Genomic DNA, 20,186 nt, shown 5'->3' on the forward strand with positions numbered 1-20,186 from the left:
ATGGAAGCCCATTTCTGCCAAAAAAAAAAAAAAAAGGAATGACAATAGCCTTTATTTACATATGCAAAAACTTTGATTTAGAAATTGTGATATAAATCAAAATTTCAACCTTCAAGCCAAAACTTTGTCAACATTTGGTTTCAGAAAGTCCTGATTGACTGAATATCTCATTTGGATTAAGTATTGTAATTTTGGCTCAGCAAAAATAATACCCTATAAATTCTCTTACACTTAATGCCTCATAAGTTTAGCTCAAATGTTTGGGGGTTTTCTTAAATCTGAAGGATTATTACTTATTTTTATCTGTGACTTAGTATCTCAGTAAGATTAGTCAGATTTTTGAATTTGCACCTCAATTTTGGTTTAAAGTAAAAAAAAACGAGAGAACACAGATTATCCAAAATATTACAACTTTGTCTACTTCTCTTGATTTGGAATTCTTGACTTTGTATTCCGAAATTACGAGACGCTAACTTAAAGTTTTACTTACTGCTGCAATCCAGACTTCATATCACACAACTGACTTTTTAACATTTGATTGACTCACTGTTTCTATAATTTAACTCTGTACTTTACATTCATCCTTTTGATTTCCTTTCCTGGAAATGGACTTCCATATTTGGCGGTCTGAAGCTAACAGGAGCTAACATGAGTTAGCCAAGTTGACAGACAGATGAGGAGGCGGGACTTTCTTCGTCTAGAAGCTTTATTGATAATTGTTTACATCTCACAATGCATTCCACAAACACGGCTCCCAGCTGGAAGCTTTTTATCGTCACAATTGAAGTATGAAGTTTATCATTCACAATTATACTTGCATAACAAACAAATGCTTGAAGGTTTCCCAAAGTCACATCAAGTTGCAACTTTATTAAGATATTGGCTCCACAGACAGTATGGTTATTTTTTTCTTTAAATCCCATTTCATTTTTTTTTTTCACTTTTTAAATATTTTATCTGATGTGGATGAATGTAAACGTGTTTCTTCCAGAGTTTTCATTACTAGACAGCTGCAATGACATGGAAATAACGACTTTCATGTAATTAATGTGTTTTATTTGTCTGGCAAAGGTTTTCTAGGTGTTTCTAGCTAGAGTTACTCAGAAGCAATGACGTTTTAAATGGTAGTACAAGCCCCCCCCCCCCCCCCACCCCCGCCCGCTGCCTCATCAGGAGTCAAAGACGTCGTTCACAAATTTCGTCACATCGAGGCGAAACCACGCAGCAGGTTACCGAGGAAACAAGCTCAAAGCTTGAAGGACACGACAGTAAAATCACAAAATACTTCTAACTCAGTAATCATACCAAAATAAGGAAAAATACAAATGAGGTGCTGTTTGCTGCTCGCTCTCGTTTTCTCAAAAACAGCAGACGAAGAAAAAAAAATCTCTCCGCTCCGACGGTGGGCAGGGAAAGGAAAAAAGCCGAAAAATCTAACCGAGCCCGGCTGAAGGAGCATCTGCCCTCCCACAATGCACTGGGTGGGGAGAGGGAGGGTTCATTCAAGATTAAAATGTGTTTCTGTGAGTCTCACCGTCTCACAGAAACAAACATTTCAAAACTCGATGAAAAAATAAAAGTGTCATCGAGCCGACCTCAGTGTCATGAAGCTCAGCTCAACTCGGACCTGCTTCAACTTTTCCAGAAAACACAAAAAAAGGAATTCTGAACTGGAAAAAAAGTGTTTTTATTATTTTGACGAATAAAGTTAGAAGGGCTGCGTCCACGCCAGACCCCTCCTCTCCTCCTCCAGACTTCCTTCATATCCACACCCCCCCGCCCCTCCCTCACCCGTACACACCCCCTCCCCCTCCAACCATCTTCCTCTCAGGACTTCCTGGATCCAAACTCCGACTTGTCGTTACTTCACTCTGTTTTGCGTTTCATCCCAGGCACCTTCTCCTGGACCCTGCAGGAAGACGGGGAGAACAAATATGATCAAAGCGGTTACGGAGGCTGCATCAGTGTGCCACCTGAAAAAGAGAGCGACTGACTCCAGATTAGACTCTTTACATATGAAATAACATTTCCAGGACAACATGGATTATTTTCCAGGATATTTGGTCATTTGTAATCAATTCTCAGGTGTTTCCATGACTGGAAAACTAGTCACTAAATTTCTAGGTTTTTCCAGGTTCATGTTCAAATCAGATTCATTCATGTGTGTCCCTGCCTCATGCTGCTTGTTTTAGGTTGTGCAGTTGTCATGGCAACAGAAACACAGCTGTATCATTTGATCAACTGTGCTGAAAAACTAAAGCGAGTCTGAGGAGGTAAATAACACAGCTCATATCTGTTAAAGGTTTATTCCATCTCATTTGTGTCATACTATTGGAGAATGCAGCGAGTGTCAGTTCACAGTGGAAATGTATGCAAAAAGAGATTCAGGGATGAAAACTTACTTTCCAACAACGTCTTTAACCTTGTTGTTGACCAGAGCCAGGTAGTGGTCGATCTGAGCCTGAAAACACACACACACAGTGTCAGGACCACAGCAGTCAGTGTGCAGGGCGGACAGACGCTCAGCAGAAGCTTTCAGTAAAATCTGTTTTCATACTTTAATCATTCATGTGATCTAGTATCAACAGGGAACCTGGTGTCTTCCATATTAATCCCTTTTCCTCCAAAAGCAAAACAAAAAGAGAATGTGTGAAACAAATCTGTGGATTCTGTGAGTTCTTCTTATTGATGTGTTCTGCAGCCCCATCATGTATCACTGAGTTCTGTGGCTGAACAATACAACAAGGTGGTCCCCCGATCCTTTAGTTAATACTTTGATGTAAAAAGTCCTACATTCAAGAAGTATTATTAACTAAATGTACATAAAGAATTACAAGTAAAAGTACTCCAGCCTGTGACTGATTACATTGTTAATGCATCAATGTTAGAGCTGCTCCAGATGGAGCTAGTTTGATCCATTTTATATACAGTTAGCCAGTTTAGTCCAGCAGTTCCCAACCTAGGGGCCGGGCCCCTCCACAGGGTCACCAGATAAATCTGAGGGGTCTTCACATGATTAATTGGGAGAGGAAAGAAGAAAAGTTCTGATACACAAATCTTTCAGTTTTATGGCTTTACTCTGATTATCTTATTTCTGTTTTATTTTCAGGCTTTGGACCTCAAGCTGTTATTTTAATGAAACTATGTGAGATGTCTCCGATACTGATAAACTCAAGGAGTCTCAACCACACATTGATTTCATAAGTAAAAACATTTACTAATCTAAATGTAGTGAGGTAGAAGTATGAAGTAGCATTAAATATATGATGGAAATACTCAAGTAGCTCTGAGTTGTATAACAGTACAGTACTTGAGTAAATGTACTTCTTTACATTCCACCACTGAACTTTTCACATGCTGGTAAACAATGAGACTGCTGTTGGTGATGTTGACCGAACAACTAATAATGTTCTCACGAGTTTGAGGTTAAAATGGAAATAAAGACACTCTGTACTCACTGCACACAAATCAATAATACACTGACGTCTTGTTTTCACACTAAAAGTCATTCTTCGACACGTTTGCCTTTAAGTTGTGTTTTATTATTGACTCAATTTACTTTTGTAAAGCCGTAAGGATGTTTGGAATAAACTAAAATGTGCAGATGTTTTTCTCATGTGCACTGGGTCCATTAAAGACAAACAGCTGTCAGATGGACAGCAGAAAAATCTGTTTGAGGGAAAGGGAAAAAAATCCTCGGATTTCTCCACAAACAGCATTTTAAAGGAAATGTTGAATTGTTATTGTGACTGTGGATCTCACCTGGTGTTTCTCGTAGACGATCGGGCAGCTGAACACTGCAATCAGACCTGAAGAAGAACACAAGTTGCATTTTGAGTGAACCTGAACTCGTTCACTGAAACTCAGATTACAGTTACTGTTTGATCTTTCATTATATTCTATAGAAGAATCAGTCCAGTCAATGAGCTGGCCTCAGTATTCTTCATATCACCACCAGATGGAGCCAAAGTAAAACATATTAATGTCCTCCACAGAAAATTAACTGATACAACATCAGTTAAAGCCTCTAAGGCTGATGGGAAAGGAAAGCTTTGTATCAGCACACAAGACTGTTTCCTCACCCAGAATAATAAGAGTGAGCCCGTTGAACAAGGCACCGACGTAGGTCAGGATCCACATCAACACAGCAAACTGCAGAGGGAGAGAGAACAAACCTGAAGACCACCACATTTAACAGACATGAACAAGAACAACATGCTTTCTATAGACCAGAGGAAACACTCCGCATTACTTACAACTTCTTTGTGTTTTAGGGGTCAGAGGTCACAGCTGCAGTATTTAATAAGCACTTATGATGTTAAATGGTACACAGCTCATTCCTCCAACAATCATTTTAATGAAAGAGGGAAATAAACAGGGTTTATTGGGGTCAATACCACTCAGAGTTTCCTCTCAGGAATCAATTAAGGTTCAGCTCTGCTCTGTATTCACTCACAGCATTATGCAGGAGACATAATGCACATATGAACCTGCTGCACAGTCTGAAGAGAGACAGACTGGTAATATATAACATGATTGACTGTACTATGCAAAGAGTCCTCTTTTTGATTCAAGTTAATTGTTCACTCCTATCAGATCTAAACCTTCAATAACGTTAACATGCTGGGATCTGACAACACTGATATATCGTTATAAAGAAGAAAATTCTACAACCAGAAAATATTTCAGTTAAGCTTGATAAATGTCTCAAAGTAAAGCATTAAATGTGGGATTAAGTGGCATCTAGTGGTGAGATTGTAGATTGCAACCAACTGAAAACCCTCGATTCAACCATGAGTGTGTGGACACCAAAAATACTGCAGACATATGTCAGTTCAACATAGCGCTCCCTCTGTAGATAAAAACAGCTCATTCTAAGGAATGAATCAACTCAACCATTTAGGTTTTTTGAGCAACGTCACGTTGTTCAGACATCCAGAACTCTTCACTGGTCGTACACACACCTGCCACTACGACAAAGTCCAAAGCTCAAAACCTTCAGCTGGTCTAAGTCTTCAAACTAATCTTTACTTTGTAAAACAGACTTGAACCCTGAAGCAGTTTTAATATATGAATGTTCACAGTGTGTAAAATAAGATGACAGCTTTTCTGCTCGTGTTAATGACGAACTGGAAAACAGCCAGAGCCAACATGGCCGCCAGTGAAAAGAAACCCAACAGTTAGATTTCTGACTGGAGGCTATGAGGCAGATTTAATGTGTGTGACATTTTGATGACCTGCCGGTGTGGTTGTAAATATTCTCTGCTGGCAAAGCAGGGAGGATAACAGGAAATTAATCAGAGGCAGAAGAATAACATGAACATCCCATAATTAGAATGTGAAACATCACACACACACACACACACACACACACACACACACACACACACACACACACACACACACACACACACACACACACACACACACACACACACACACACACACACACACACACACACACACACACACACACACACACACACACACACACACACACACGACCCTGATCAGATTAAAAGAATCAGACTTTTTTTTACCCTCTTAGGGAATTTCATGTGCTCCGTTATTGTGGCTGATGGACTGAGTGCAGATCTGTATTTGGACTGCAGGTCGGAGGGCGGGAGGGTGCAGGGAGGTGACGACAGGCCTCTGACAGCTGCAGAGCTCTCAGTGTCATATTAACGCACTGTAGGTGCTACCCATTAACACAGCTGATCCATAAGAAACCAGCGACTGAAAGGACGGCAGGTCTACATCATGTACAGAAGACATGATTAAAAGTAAAACCCAACAACAAACCACATAAAGATAAAGGTTTTCATCAACTGGCAGAGAACGCCAGCTGTTGGGTGGATTTATTTCAACCAAAGCGGAGTTGGTGATTGTTGTGGAAAGATTAACAAAGACTTTTGCTGAGTTGTATTTTGTTTCTGTACACTTTGAATGAATTGACAAGCGATATGGCTGTTTCTGACTCTATGAATTAATGGTTTATTTTAATCAAAGTAGCCTTTGTAATTTAAAAGACTGACAAAGACGGTTTTGGGGAGTTTTATTTTGTGTCCAGTTTGAAGTGTGTTTTACGATTATAGTAAATCATGATCATGTCCGGGTCCAAATATTGTGAACCAGAGTCGTTCTCACCTTGATGGAGTCGACCAGGTCCTCGACCAGGAACAGGCGTCTCAATTCACCAAGGGTCTTGTTGAGTTTGGCCAGAACCATGTCGCTGTACTTGTGGACCATGTCCTCGGACAGTGCCACCTCCTGGTCCAGGTACTGCCTGAGAGGGACAGCAGAGTAGCAGGTTACATAGGTTACAGAGCAGAGATGGTGAGGATCAGACTAATAATGTGTATGAAAAATGAAAATCTTTGTGTGGTTATAATGTCACACAAAGAGTTGCTTACAGAAAGATGATTAAAGGAGTTTTACTTGAAAACATGACATCAGCTATTGAGGATTTCTAAAGTATTCTGAGTCACCTTAAGATCTTTACAGACATGTTTGTCTGACTGCGGTGTTTCCTCTTCTATGCAGCTTTAATCTTTCTCACTGAGCTTTTCAAACTGTAAAATCTGTAGAAATCAGCCTGTAATGCCACTCTCTGAGCTCACTTTTCCCCAGTTTATGTTAATCTGAGCTAATTGGCCTTTAATGTGCTGTGAGGTCAGTTTGCAGACCAGTGGCTGAAAACACTGTAAGAAGGTTTTGTCAAACAGCCAGGAAGGAGGATAAGCAACCAAACAAAACTAGGAACCAGCAGTGTGAACAATCCACTCTGCACAGTAACTCACTGCTTTACTGGATCCTCCCGAATAAACAGATATTTATATATTTCTGTGTGTTGATGGGGCCCTGTGACCTCTGACCTCTTGTGTTGGTTTAGAACATAAATATTGAAACAAAGTTCTGTATCACAGTATGAAATAAAAATTTGGGCCTGACATTTATCATGATATGAGCAGACAGGTCAGACTGCCTGCAGCGCTGACTGATAATTAGGATTAATCATTGGATTGAGTCCAAGTCCCAATGAAACCAGACAGGCAGAAGACTGCCTTTCAAGAGCAATTTCCACTCTGGGAAGATCTTTTTTTTCTTTTCATAAAACTGGGCAGCCTTACAGTAGTACCAGAATGCACTGGGCCACAGCGGACCAATAAAATGGTTGGTGACATGGTTGGGTATTGCTTGGTTTTGGCTTGTCCTTTTTCAAGCACAAAAAAAAATGCTAAATGGAACACAACCTTACTTAGCATCATCGGTAACACCTGTGATTACCCTACTATTTAATGTCAAAATGGCTGCTGTGAAAAAAGTCTATTTGGTGGGTAATAGGGTACTCCTGACCCACTTTTCTTCCCAGTAGTTCCTGTTTGGAGCCATGATTGCAGTGTTTCTGAACCATTCATTTTACCATCACATTATAGTTTGTCAGAAATCATGGATGTTTGCTACTGACTTTATTCCTTCTCTCCTGCTGGTACTCACTTGAATGGGTGTCCCTCATCTGACTTCTGAATGGCCTGCAGGATGCCTTTGTATATCCTGAAGCAGATGGTGACGGAGAGCAGAGCCAGGCCGATGTAGGAGCAGACGCTCACAATGCTGCACACCATCAGAGAGAGGAGGAGCAGCAGAGCGGCGCCGAACACCACACCCGTGGTCTTCACATCACGCCAGTAGAGGAGATCCACCACTGCAAGAGGAAGAGGAGGAGGAGTGTAGGGTTAGTGTCAATCATGCGGCGAGAAGTGATAGAGCTCTACTTTATGTCCTTAAGTGATGTCTGAAAGTTGTGTAGCAATTGTGATTTAAAGCCCCCTCCAGTCAGAAATCAGTGTTTCTTGTTGTTCCTACAGCGTGATGTTTGATGTCTGTGCAGAGTTTGACTCTAGAAGGATGTTTTCACATTCATCTGCTGAAAGTGGAAAGTTTCTCTGTGCTCACTGAACATCTGATTTTAAGGGGCGGGGCCTACCAGCAGGATTTGTGACATCACAAATAGTTAGGAAGTCAGTCCTGGTCCAGTATCAACTTGTACAGTGTGATGTAGAAACATGAAGCCACCAGTGCACATCCACTGATAGATGGACTTTACAGTGAAGGAGGAGACATCTTGTGTCCAGCAGGAAAACTTTAGAAATGAACATTTGCATATTCAGAGACTCTGGAATGTTAAATGAGGTAGAAGGATTTTAATGTGTAATTTATACTTTTTTTGTGGAAGAAAATCCATTATTTTTCCAAGCAGACTATTTGTATATGTTGTAATTCATGTCTGGAGGGGATCTTTAATATTTTGTTTGGCCATTTGTTGAACAGAAACATATATTTGATTTATAGCTCAAATATTAAACCTCAAATTGTGCAGAAATTATGAGTTAAAAAAAACCTTTAAACAAAACATTCTCTTTGAGTTTAGTCATTTTTTTAAACAAGTAGCCAACTACTGATTGTTAACATGCCCAATAACTGATTGTGGACATTCCTTGAGAGACTGGAGGGCGTCTCCAACATGAGCCTGGATCAATGAAAGTGCTCCTCCTGCCCTTCGTCCACACGCACCATGAGATCATACATCATGAGATTGTCAGGAAACATGAGGGAGGACTCACGGATTGGGAGTAAAGAACAATGAAGGATCAATTTGTTTTGGGTCCAGACGAAATGTAATAGCCAGTCTTACAGAGTGACTCAGCGTCGAGTAAAAAAAGACCTCAGGGAAAATCGATGTCAAACAAACCAGTTTCTGCCTGCTGACCCTTAAAACTGCGCACATTTTCTGCTTCAGTTCTCAGCCAACTGTCACATGGATGCTGCATGTGATTGTTTGAAGGTGGAGCATCTTTAAGTCTGTCCCCTCCATCACTGAACCCTACTCTGCTGGAGGTCAAAGGTCGCACACATTGTCAGACTCATCCAGTTTCAAAATCCCTGCAGCTTCTGACTCACAAACTTCCACATCTCTGTACTTTCCTCAACTTTTCACCCTGATGCCACAATGACTTCGGAGTGACGCAACACCAGATCCGGCGGGCATATTGGAGGTCATCAGCTTTGACTTTCATGAGCATTATTTTATCATGTGCCCCCAAAAAACATTTCCATCCCAGTTTACTATTGATGTTACAAAACACCACAGCTCTTAATTTAAACTCATGAGTTTCCAATTCAGATTCATGTGGATGAACACTGAAACTTGTCTGCTCCCCCACCCTGCTTAGTGTCCTTTTGCCAAGTTTAGATGAACAAAATGGCTGCTTACAAAAAGAAACGAGAACAATAATAATGATTGTATCTTGGACTCTTACATTTTTCTACGGTACGGTGACATGCTTCCTGTTTGTCAGCATTTCACAGTCACAAACTGTGATGAATGTGGAAGGAGTTGAGCCGACGCATACGCTAAGTGATTTGGCAAATTTTGGCATTGTGCTTGGCAGGGTACAAGATGACCTACCTTTGTGACGCTGAAGAACTTTTTTGCCACTAGTAGCATATATTAGTTTCTTCGCGCACAACACACAGAAACAAGCACCTGGCTCTCTTCATTTTTGGCACCAGCTACCAAAAGTCCTTTTTCAGTAAGGACGTCTTCTCCAGGCTTCATGAATTTCCCCTCCATCTTTGGATTTCAGTGAAACAAACACCGGCCTGGATGCTGCGTTCAAGACCACTCAGAGGTAACCGAGAGGTCATAGTGTACACGCTACAGGTTAAGTCGGAGGAGAAAAGCGAAGTGTGGCATATTGTCACTATCCGCTGAACACTGAAAACCAATGCAGCAGCAATTTATGCTTATTTTGGAAGAAGATGAATATACGTGTAATTTCCGAGTTTGACGCTGTTCAATTCATTTTCCACAATTCACAGCCCGTTTTTTTCTGAGTTGTCTGGAACGCAGCATCAACTGCTGCTGGCCTCCCGTGGTTACTGTTGCTATGTCTGTCACAACCTTCGGAGTACATCCATGGTCACAACAACCGTAACTATGCACACGCAATGACGTGCATACGCAACGATTGCTAACGTTGGATTGGACAGTAGCGGTTTGAGGGAGGGGCTTGACAATATCCCGCATCAACAGGGTTTTTTTTTAATGTTTACTTTTTTTTTTTTTTTTTATGAATCGCAGTCAAACGCCACACGCCGGAGATCCGGCACGGTGCCGGAATACTTTAAGCCCTGTACTTCTATCTTTAGCTCAGAAAAAGTTGCCCGACTTGGCATTTTGGTGATCCTTATTGTTGAGCTGAAGGTTGAACTGATCCATCGGCATGGTCAACATTATCAGTCGGGTTAATCAGTCAGTGTTAATTCGTAAAAGCGGCAGGAGGTAAACCTACAGGTTCTGTAGTCTTTCTGACGTATGGGTGCTGCAGGGAGCTCCTTTGCTTAGATGTTAGATGGGGGTTGGACTTCGCTGGGAGACAGCTGAGCTCATGACCTGGGTCCTGCACCAAGCATGCTTATATTTCACCAGGGAATTCCAGGCAGGTCAGTGGACAATATTAGAAGTGTACGAGTCCTGGGTTTCCTGCAGGCTCTGACGTTGCTCACAGCTGACACATGCTGTACTTTCTGACTCTGAACGACAAGAATGCATCATGTCACACTGCACACCAGAATCTGACCGCTTCTGCCAGCAATTACACAACTGAAGAGCCTTTACAAATGTATATCTGTATTTACAGTCCACTTCTAAAGTCAGCAAGTACATGATCCACACCAACAAAGTATAACTAAGTCCCAAGGTCTTACATACATCCACAGATAAAATGTGTTTGCTGATAAGAAACTGAGGCTGCCGGCTGAGCTGATGTTTTACACAGACAATGGTAGGTGCAGTGGGCAAGGGCGGCCATGTTGCTCACTACCGCAGACTGACTGACCGGCCACAATATGTTTGGCAGCTGGCCAAAGTATTTAACTGCCAATAAAAGAGCTTATGAGGCGGAAAACCTCAACTCAGATCTCCGGCAACAAGTTGTTGCCAAGTGGACAAATCCAATTGACATCTGCACTCATTCAACATAGGATGCTTACCAAAGTACGATTAAGTGCTGAACTGAGGTCGATCAACAACATGTATAAATCACACAAAAAATTGCAAAGGTCACAACGAAGTAAGCTTCCAAAGACGTCATCTTGGAATGAGTGAATTTTTACTGCTTTTCTCTGTCACAAGTGAATATTTTTGGTTTGGGATTGAGACAGTTGAAAGATGTAATCCTGGAAATTGTAAAGGTGCATCTTTAACATTTGGGGATTTTTCATAGACATAGAATAGGAAAAAAAAGGGCCAGCAGGTTCAATAAATAAGTAAATGTATTGTTAGCTAATCCCCTATTTAATACAACTCAATGACAATCAATATTCAAAATCTATCATTTTGTATTGGTAATAATAGCCAGTCAACTATAATGCATAAAATCTGGCATAACTGTGTTTAACATCAGTTACTTTATATTTACATCTGTACAAAGTATAATCAGCGCCTCTGTTGCTTGGTAACCATTCTGCTCTGTTGATGCCCATACTAAAATCAACTGAAGCTAACGTTATTTAACTACAGTCAAGTTATCTTATTCTTTCAAAACAGAGAAGCTGCTGTTTTACAATGACAAACTACAGATATTGTGCTTTCCACTGACTCCAGATCAGATGAGAGGGGTTTCCAGGAGAGACAACGCCTCTGGGCTGGTTTTAAACAACTGTAAAAACACGGTCAGATGGCTCACTGAAGCTTATTCTAAATTCATTAGAAACAGCAGCTGCTTTATATTCGGGAAGCTTCTCGCTTATTGAGGAAAGCAGCGTGTAACTGTGGGCGTTGACACCTGGCTAGTCCCTCTGCTGATAGCTGACCGCTAGCTCTCCCCTCGTTATCTTACCGCTCAGCATGCTAACACGATGTTAGCTCTGTTAGCAACACGGCAGCCGCAGCTGTGGTCGGTAGTTTGACAGAGAGCCATTGTCTGGGTGTAAAGACAAGGACAGAGCAGCCAACACGAGAGGAGGAGGAGGAGGAGGAGGAGGTGTGGAAGGAGGAGGGTCCGCGGTCCAAATGTGGCTCCCTGGCTACATATGGTAGCAGGCGTGCTAGCATCGCCGGAGCCTTGCTAAAAATAGACCCGCATCACAGCTAACGTTAGCTAAACCCTGGCCGCTGATCTCGTTTCACTTCTCGCTATGTTTAATTGCCAGCCCCCCTCGCCTCAAAATGGACAGTATCACGAACGCATTTTATTATCCTGTCTGTCAGCCCCCCCACCGGCAGCCTAGTCCTCACCGCGGGGACAAAACGTCAAACCGTCCGGCATGACCTCCGCAGGCGGCCCGGTCCGCCTCCAGCCCTCCCCTGGGCTGAAGCCTCGTACCCGGTGCTCATGCAAATACTGAATAAACGAGACATAACCGTACGCAAAGGCGTTATGTAAAAGAGTTGAGAGACGGTCGGTAAACAAAAGATTATGACCAGACTAACCCCGTTTGGCGTCCATCTTGAACCTCCGTTAAGCATGCAGCACGGCAGCTCCGCCTGGCTGACGCGAGGTGAGAGAAGGGGAGAGAGACATAGACTAAGAGGGAGAGAGAGGGACATGCGCAGCTCGGCTCTCAGTTTGGATGGAGGGACGACTGATTTAGTTCAGAAATATACATTTTTTTTTATATATTTTAAAACATAACGCAACGCCGTTTACCTCCATACTAAACTGAATAGTGAACATTAATTAAAGAGGAAAAAATGCTCTGTATTTTGGTATAGTCTTGTTTATCACTGTCTTCTGTTGCTATAAACTAGTAAAAGCCTAAATGTCAGATTCACATCCACTTTAAGAATGACTGCACAAATTACAGAACTTTCTTTATGCATTTCCTTCGACATGATCCCGTCCACATTAACGGTTTGACACACAAACGAAGTAAGTTCATCCACATAATTAATCTGCAAATGTCAATGATTGAATTTAAGGTGGTGAAAACACAGCACACACTCACTCACACTCACTGTTCAAAGTTCAGACATAGGCGTGTCCTGAGTATACTGTATGTGAAAGGTTATCTGTTATGAAGAAGAAATGGTTTTCTAATGAGGATTAGGACAGCAGGAAGAGGAGGGTGGGAGGTGTGTTGCATAACCCGGCTGTAAAAGGACAACTTGCTCCAGAAATGCAGAGCAGAAGAGATAAAAGTTAGGAATTCAAATCCAACCCGCTGGAACGGAAGAAACCGAGACTGTACATCAGAGGTCTGCTAGAGTCAAAAACCCATGTAAGGAACTACAGGCTGCCCAGGAACAGCAGGTGCGTTCTGGGAGAACTGCAGTCCAAAAACTGAGCCAGTGGCTCCAAAACAAAGACGACATTAACCAACCAGGATTGAACATTGGGGCCTGATCAGAGGTTTTTTTAATACATTAACCAGAGCAGCTGGTTTTTAATGCCTCTTCTGACACAATAAAACACAGTTTATACTCAGTTTTTGTCTTTAACATAACTTCTATCTAATACAAGGAGTTTAACGGGTTACTGGTTAGTCTAAATTTAATCCTGTTGCCTCCATATGACCTACATAAACAAACAAGACCATCAGGGAGAAGACTGGCTATTTCTATATTGCTATTCTTAATGCCTGCCATCGGGTCGGATTCAGGCTGATTCCTCTTGAAATCAATAAAACAAGGTGGTGGAAACACTACTGCATTAGTCCACAGGGGCTGTAGCTTTAAGTAGTGCTTGAAGTAACCATTCAGTGCTAAAATTACATTGAAGATAACATTATACTGCATGTACCGCTGCTCTGTCCAAGTCCCTTGGCACCTGTATTTTTGTATTAAACAAGGCATTCACCTTGTCTGAACTGTCAAACTGCTCCAGGCAGTCTTTAAAACCATTGAAAACTCTGTCGAACTGAAGAAAACGGCTCCGCTGCAGGTAGACGGGACTGAAAATCATCTGTTTATGACACATCATTCAAGCTAGCTGAGAAAGTTAAGTTGGTCCCCATGAATGATGCAGACACATCTGGGACAAACAGGCCTTGACGCCCGACATGTACTGTATTTATGAGACATACACAACAATCTGAAAGAGTTGAGACCAAGAAATACACGGAGCGGGACACTTTACAGTTGAAAAACCTTGTCACCATTCTAAAATGATTCATCAGTCACAATCGCAACAATAAACCTAAATTCAACCAATTCCTGGGAATTCTGCGCCACCTTATTTAACATTAATGCTGATCCTTTGAGCCATATGTCATCAAACTCACTTCCTTGTTTCTAGTTGTGAAGATGCAGACATGTGCTACATGAATGTCTCACATTTACCCTCCAAATTGTATTCTTGCTGAAACGAGGAAAAGAAAGATATCCTGGAGAAAAAACAGTCACTAAATACAAACAGTCACTGATTGACCCGATTGACTAATCAATTAATTGAGTAATCGTTTCAGCTCTGGTCATCCAATTTGTATTTAATCGGCTAAAACAAAACAAACCTCCAGAATGGACCTTTAAATCACCTGCCAAGTATTTTTTGAAAGTGCCTACCCCTTTTCCAAACAGTTTCCAGATGGTTCTGTGTAACAAACCATCTAGTAATTAACTAATTGTTGCAGTTTAAATAAACTTTTGTGATCACTGAATCCAGCTGGTCTTTTTCCCCCTGATGATGATGATGATGATGATGATGATGACCTCAGTGTGGACGGGGAAGGAGAGTCATGACAAATGTGTGAGAGGTCAAAAAGATGATGATGGTCCTCATTTCTAACAATAGATGCTGCTCAGTCTGACTTTGCAACAGAAAGCTTGGTTTTTTTCACTACTGTTGCAACCACAGAGCCCTTTCCACACATACACCAAAGACTGCTGAGTCACTGTGCGACACAAACCCTCCTGACAGTTACAAAGCAGCTTCTTCGTCTTTTAAATACATGTTCTGCTGCTTCGTGGCCCATACTCAATGACACACACACACAGACACACACAGGCTTCAGTGTTGAGATGAGGAGCACTACAGCCTCAGATGATGCAATGACAGCAGCACTCATGAAGATCAGCAGACAGCATGAGATAGCATGCTAATGCTGACAGTCTATATAAACTTTATCATAGACTACATTTCCTTTTTATGATGGACGTTTTAATTTCACATTCATAAACAGTACTTGAGCGTTGGAGGAAGTTAATATGGTTTTACTGCCATCTTAATCTAGAAAATGCTCAGGAACAATTTCCTGAAAAGGACATCTGAAGTACAGCTGCATCCACACGCTTTTCTTGGTTCTAGATGATTGTATATTGAAAATCTTAGTAATTTTGAATAATTTCTTGTTCAATATGATCAACAATGGATTTTTTTGTTAAATAAACTGCACATGTTGATGTTGTTGTGCACATATGACTTTGATAACACTCCTTAGGCCTTCTGTAACATTTATTGTAGCACCACAAATAGGATGGATGAATTAAGTTTTTAACATTGGAAGCTTTTCTTTATCAATTAAAATGCAGATCACTTGGTTAACTTTTTGGTTTCTCTTTAGAGATTAATATTCAGTTTATTATTATAATTTATGATGACGAAAATCCACAAATCTTCACATTTTCGAAGCTACGGTGCTAAGGATGAAATGTTTGGAATTTTTGCTTTAAAAGATGACTAAGGATTAACCTAAAACCAAAAGAGTTGCCAGTGAGTTTTTGGTTGATCCACAGGTCTAAAGATGAAGTGACTATTACACTCCCATTCTCAATTTTCAACTTAAAAACATGACTTGAATGGCGGGAACAATAACGATCCCCAAGCTCCTGAAACCAGACTTGATAAAACACATTGTACATGGACACAACACACACGCAGTAAACATGGGGCCTGTGCAGAAAGCTGAAGCCCTGACTCTCTTCCAGCTCATTAGCATATCCCCGGCACACTAACCAATCATTAAACTGCCAGCTAACGTCACTCCGCTTGCAAATCCCTCCCTCCTCCTCTCTACTGTCTACCTTTGGTCACAGTGGCCGACTGGCTGAATGTCCAAAGGTCCTCTCTGCGACTGCTGCAGTCGCCCAAGGACGAGACCTGCACCACACAGCCCAGAAAAATCTGCCATCATGTACCTCGGAGGACTCAGGGTCACAATCAGGTACAACTCGACAAACAGTAGCAACCTGACCAAACCTCTTAAACCTCCATTTCCCCTTAAGAAGCTCCTCATATGACTGCCCCATGAAATCAGATATATTCTACAGTCCAGAATTCAGAATGACATTTTTTCTCTTTTGTCTCAAAGTTTCCAAAGCCTGTTTGAATCAACGGCTCCAGCAGAGGAAGACATTCAGCTGCATGTGCTGCAATGTCTGACTCTGTAAAACCAAATCGATTCACATCTAGTTCGTCTCAGTTTAAGCATCAATGTCAAATATGTCCTACAGTCCGCATGAAACAAGAGCCAAAGCAATAAAAAAAAAAAACAGGCTATCTGGGACGGCGTTTCTCCCCAAAGCACCTCGAGCAGACAGCTTCCATACTCTGCTGTGGTCTGAGAGCAGGACAGTGACACTGCCAGCCTCAGAGAAACTGTCAAACAACAAGCCAAAGACACAAAGGTGGAGGAAAGGTGGAGGTATACCCTGTTCTCTCCACTGCTTTGCTGCAGGCTCGCACTCCTTTTTGTCCACAGAGTTGTTCTCCATGCCGTCCGATCAGCAAACACACATTCCAGACGAAGAGGGACCGAGCACGGGTGGTAAATGTAAATGCGAGTAAATGTGTGTGTTCGGCTGCAGGAGGTGCTGGTGTAGGAGGAAGAGGAGGAGGAAGAAAGAAAGAGTGGGAGGGAGGGGAGAACCCGAGCGAGGCTTCCTCTGGGGGAGACGACTGCAGCGAGCGAATGAACTCTCTCTCCTGCAGGCGTGCTGTCAGCTGACCGTCTGCTGCCAGCGCTCTGACGCAGCAACTATAAACGTCTCTGCCTCACCTCCTCCCTCCCCCCTTCTGCTCATGCTTTTTGGCATGCTCTCCCTTTCCCTCCTCCCCCTCACCACCACCCAATCTGATCTTCCTTTTTTTTCTCCCTCCAACTTCCACCCCCCCCCTTTCCCCTTTTCCTTCATACTTTATCTCACCCTGCTTTTCCTTCGTCATCCCTCCTCCTCCCTCCGCTTTCTCAAATCTGCTGACGAAGCAGTGAGAAGGAGCCGATGAATGACTTCTGTCCGTCTGTGTAAAACACATCTAAATACAACAGCTACAGATCTCTCTGGAACAATAAAGCTGCACACTGTTTTAACGAAGGCCGGCAAAAAGGGAGGAGGATTGCACATGATCAGCTGTGAATGATCACATATCAGATTCCTGTTCTTGTTTAGGACAGATTGTGAAAAAGCTAATCAAAGCTCCCAGAGCCAAAAGATAAAGCCTTCAAATATCTTGTCTAGGTTGCCCAACAGTCCAAAACCCACATTTTTGGCTCATCAACTAATCGAGTGATCGTGATTGCGTCATCAAATTGAAATTGACCAAACTTCCACTTTTGCACAAGCTCTTGTACAGCTACTTTAGAAAACATGTAATATTTGAGAACCATGGCCTCTTTTGTTAAATGAATAAAACGACTGCAGGAAGAACATCATCTATTTCACGAAGTAAAGCATCACAAAGCTTCAATCATTCCATATCAGTACTGAACCCCGAATCTTTAACTATATACTATATAGTTTTTTATACTGTAAACTGCTCAAGTGGTTCAAACTTTACAGTCCCCTTCATTAGTGTGTACAAGGACTTTAGGGAAAATAATGCAAAATAATGGTTGGTTTTCTGCCAATTAGCTCAACTGCTGCCAAGATTCCCGAGCATTTGCACGCTGTTTCCCAAACAGGAGAGCAGGAAACGCAACAAAGAACAAATAGAAAAACATCTCAAATACAAAGAGAACTGACTAACGCTGGTGCATGCTTACAGGCTGGATAGGCTATAACTGTATATATTAGGTATCTTATTAACTGCTCCGTTGTGAGGGAGGGAGTTGGACTTCCTCTGAGTGGTAACTGCTTTCTTCCACTAGAGGGCACCTGTCTCACTTTATAAACTCCTCTACCTCCCCTCTTCTCTCTTCAAGTCAAAAACTCACTTATAAAAACTCATTTAACAACGACAGAAAAGACAGACCTATAAATGTGTATTTAAAGAAGACAGGGTCTTCAGCGGTAAAACAAAAATCTGGATTAAAGAACCCCTTAGCAAAATCTATATGGATTAATTCTGCATGAGATCATTTCATGCTTTTGAAATTAACCCTTTTATATGATCCAATTTACTACAGGTATTACACAGGTCTACATACAAGTACAATTAATAAGATTTTCCATCTAGTCCAGTGTCTAACTACTAGGACCATTTCACCACGAGTCGTCTCCAGTGATGACCTGCAGTTCATCAAACAGTGTACTGGAGTGGTGAAAGAGAGGCGGTCACATAAAGGAGAAGTACAAAGTTAGTCTCTCTGAGGACGAAGCAGCACACAGTGACCCTTCACCTCCATCTGAATAACTTCTTTACCGCTGATGTAATCCACCGAGGTGATAGCACACAATCAGCCAGTCAATCAGTCATTACTCAGGTCATAAAACTGTACACTACAGTTACACTTTCAAAGGCAGATAGTGACACATTTCCTTGTTTTTCCCCTAACAAAATCAATGTAAAGCAATATCTGCATGTTAATGAAACCATTTGAATGTATTATTAGGTAATAATCGATGTTGTAATTTTCTTAAAATACTGCCTGTGGCACATAGTGTAGCTGTTTCACCTCAAATGGCTGATTTACTAACAAATGACAGACAGTATGAAAATGAGTTGGCAACCACTCGTCCTATTTCCAGTGGATACCAAACAGTGTCAGATATTACCGCGGGCATGTTTTTATAACCACATTTACATGGGTGGTGGGTTGAGGCCACAGGCTGCCACAGAAAGAGCAACCCGCTCTAAAGTGTGTTCAGACCTACAGCAACATGATGAACTAATCACTTTATCACCTAAAGATTCATCCCGTTGTTGGGATCAATGGTAAGGGCAAATGCTGGTGAAATTAAGTCAGCAATTTTTATAAACCAAGTCCAGCTTTAAAAAATTAAAATAAATAACAGGAAAGGGAGAAAGAGGGCATGACACACAGCAAAGGGCCACAGGTCACACTTGAACCCATGGCCACTACAGCAGGGACTGTATTCTCTTAATTTGTTGTGTGTGTGTGTGTGTGAGACGTTTCCGGGTGTTTCGGGATGTTTCTGCCCCCCGTCTGTATCATGGATGTATAACGAGCTTCAGGTCTGTGTGTCAGTGTGTGGTTGCCCGAGGGCGGACAGATGAAGCTACAGTTCAGTTGCATTCACAAAAAAATCCAGAAATAACCTTGCTTTGTTGTCAACTTGGAAAACAACGGACAAATCCTGCATTGTATACCTTTAAGATCACTACACAGATGCCATCAAAACCCCTTTCAATACCAACAATTAGTCGATGAATTGAGACATTTAGTCAATCAACAGAACAATTGATTATTTTCAGTCACAAATGTGAACCAAGATGTGCAGCTATTCTGTTTTATATCACAGTAAATTGAATATCTTTGGGTTTGGATTGTTGGTCAGACAGAACAAGACATTTAAAAGATTTTAAAAAAATATTTTCTGGCATTTTATAGATCAAACGACTAAATCCGTTAATCAAGAAAATAATTGTATTTCAAAAGGAAGAAATACTGTGAGTTGCAGCCCTTACAATAACAACCTTTTGTTGCTCTGTATGTTAAGACATAAAACACAAACATCACTCTGGTATCAGTAGTTCATCTCAGATACACTATTCAGATCAGTAGAGGAAAAATTCTGAACAATCCATCAGTGAAGCAACAAATAACCCGAGCTGCAACCACGGGACGGGACGATCAGTGAGATTTATGTTCAGATTGCAGCTCTGCACCTCAAGTTGCATAATGAAGAACATTTGCTGAGTGGTTTCTGGGTCGAAGAACCCTTTGTGGGCCTGCCAGTGTCGCAATGCAGGGAGGAGGAGGAAGAGGAGGAGGAGGAGGAGGCTTTAATTAACAGGAGATCTTTCCAACACACAGTTACTGCTTCGGCAGCTTGTCCCAAAGAG

The 20,186-nt window shown here is 41.7% G+C and overlaps 1 protein-coding gene across 10 annotated transcripts in view; it reads right to left on the reverse strand.

Annotated features, from left to right (window-relative positions):
* Positions 1–688: 688 nt before the first annotated feature.
* The window catches only part of LOC127350257 (reticulon-4-like), a 33,673-nt gene continuing 14,175 nt past the window's right edge, over positions 689–20,186 (reverse strand). For 8 of the 10 annotated variants that reach the window (XM_051376705.1, XM_051376697.1, XM_051376713.1 and 5 more), the window contains 6 exons: positions 7,498–7,705; positions 6,148–6,286; positions 4,083–4,152; positions 3,763–3,809; positions 2,403–2,461; positions 689–1,909 (listed from right to left, as the gene is read on the reverse strand). In XM_051376705.1, the coding sequence (XP_051232665.1) occupies positions 1,867–1,909; positions 2,403–2,461; positions 3,763–3,809; positions 4,083–4,152; positions 6,148–6,286; positions 7,498–7,705 (566 nt within the window). In that variant the 3' untranslated portion in view covers positions 689–1,866. Of the gene's footprint in view, positions 1,910–2,402; positions 2,462–3,762; positions 3,810–4,082; positions 4,153–6,147; positions 6,287–7,497; positions 7,706–12,496; positions 12,607–16,650; positions 16,907–20,186 lie in introns of those variants that run through there. The other 2 variants (XM_051376764.1, XM_051376774.1) reach the window with 2 other exon arrangements.

The sequence above is a fragment of the Dicentrarchus labrax genome, unplaced genomic scaffold, assembly GCF_905237075.1.
Source record: "Dicentrarchus labrax unplaced genomic scaffold, dlabrax2021, whole genome shotgun sequence".
Lineage (NCBI taxonomy): Eukaryota > Metazoa > Chordata > Actinopteri > Moronidae > Dicentrarchus > Dicentrarchus labrax.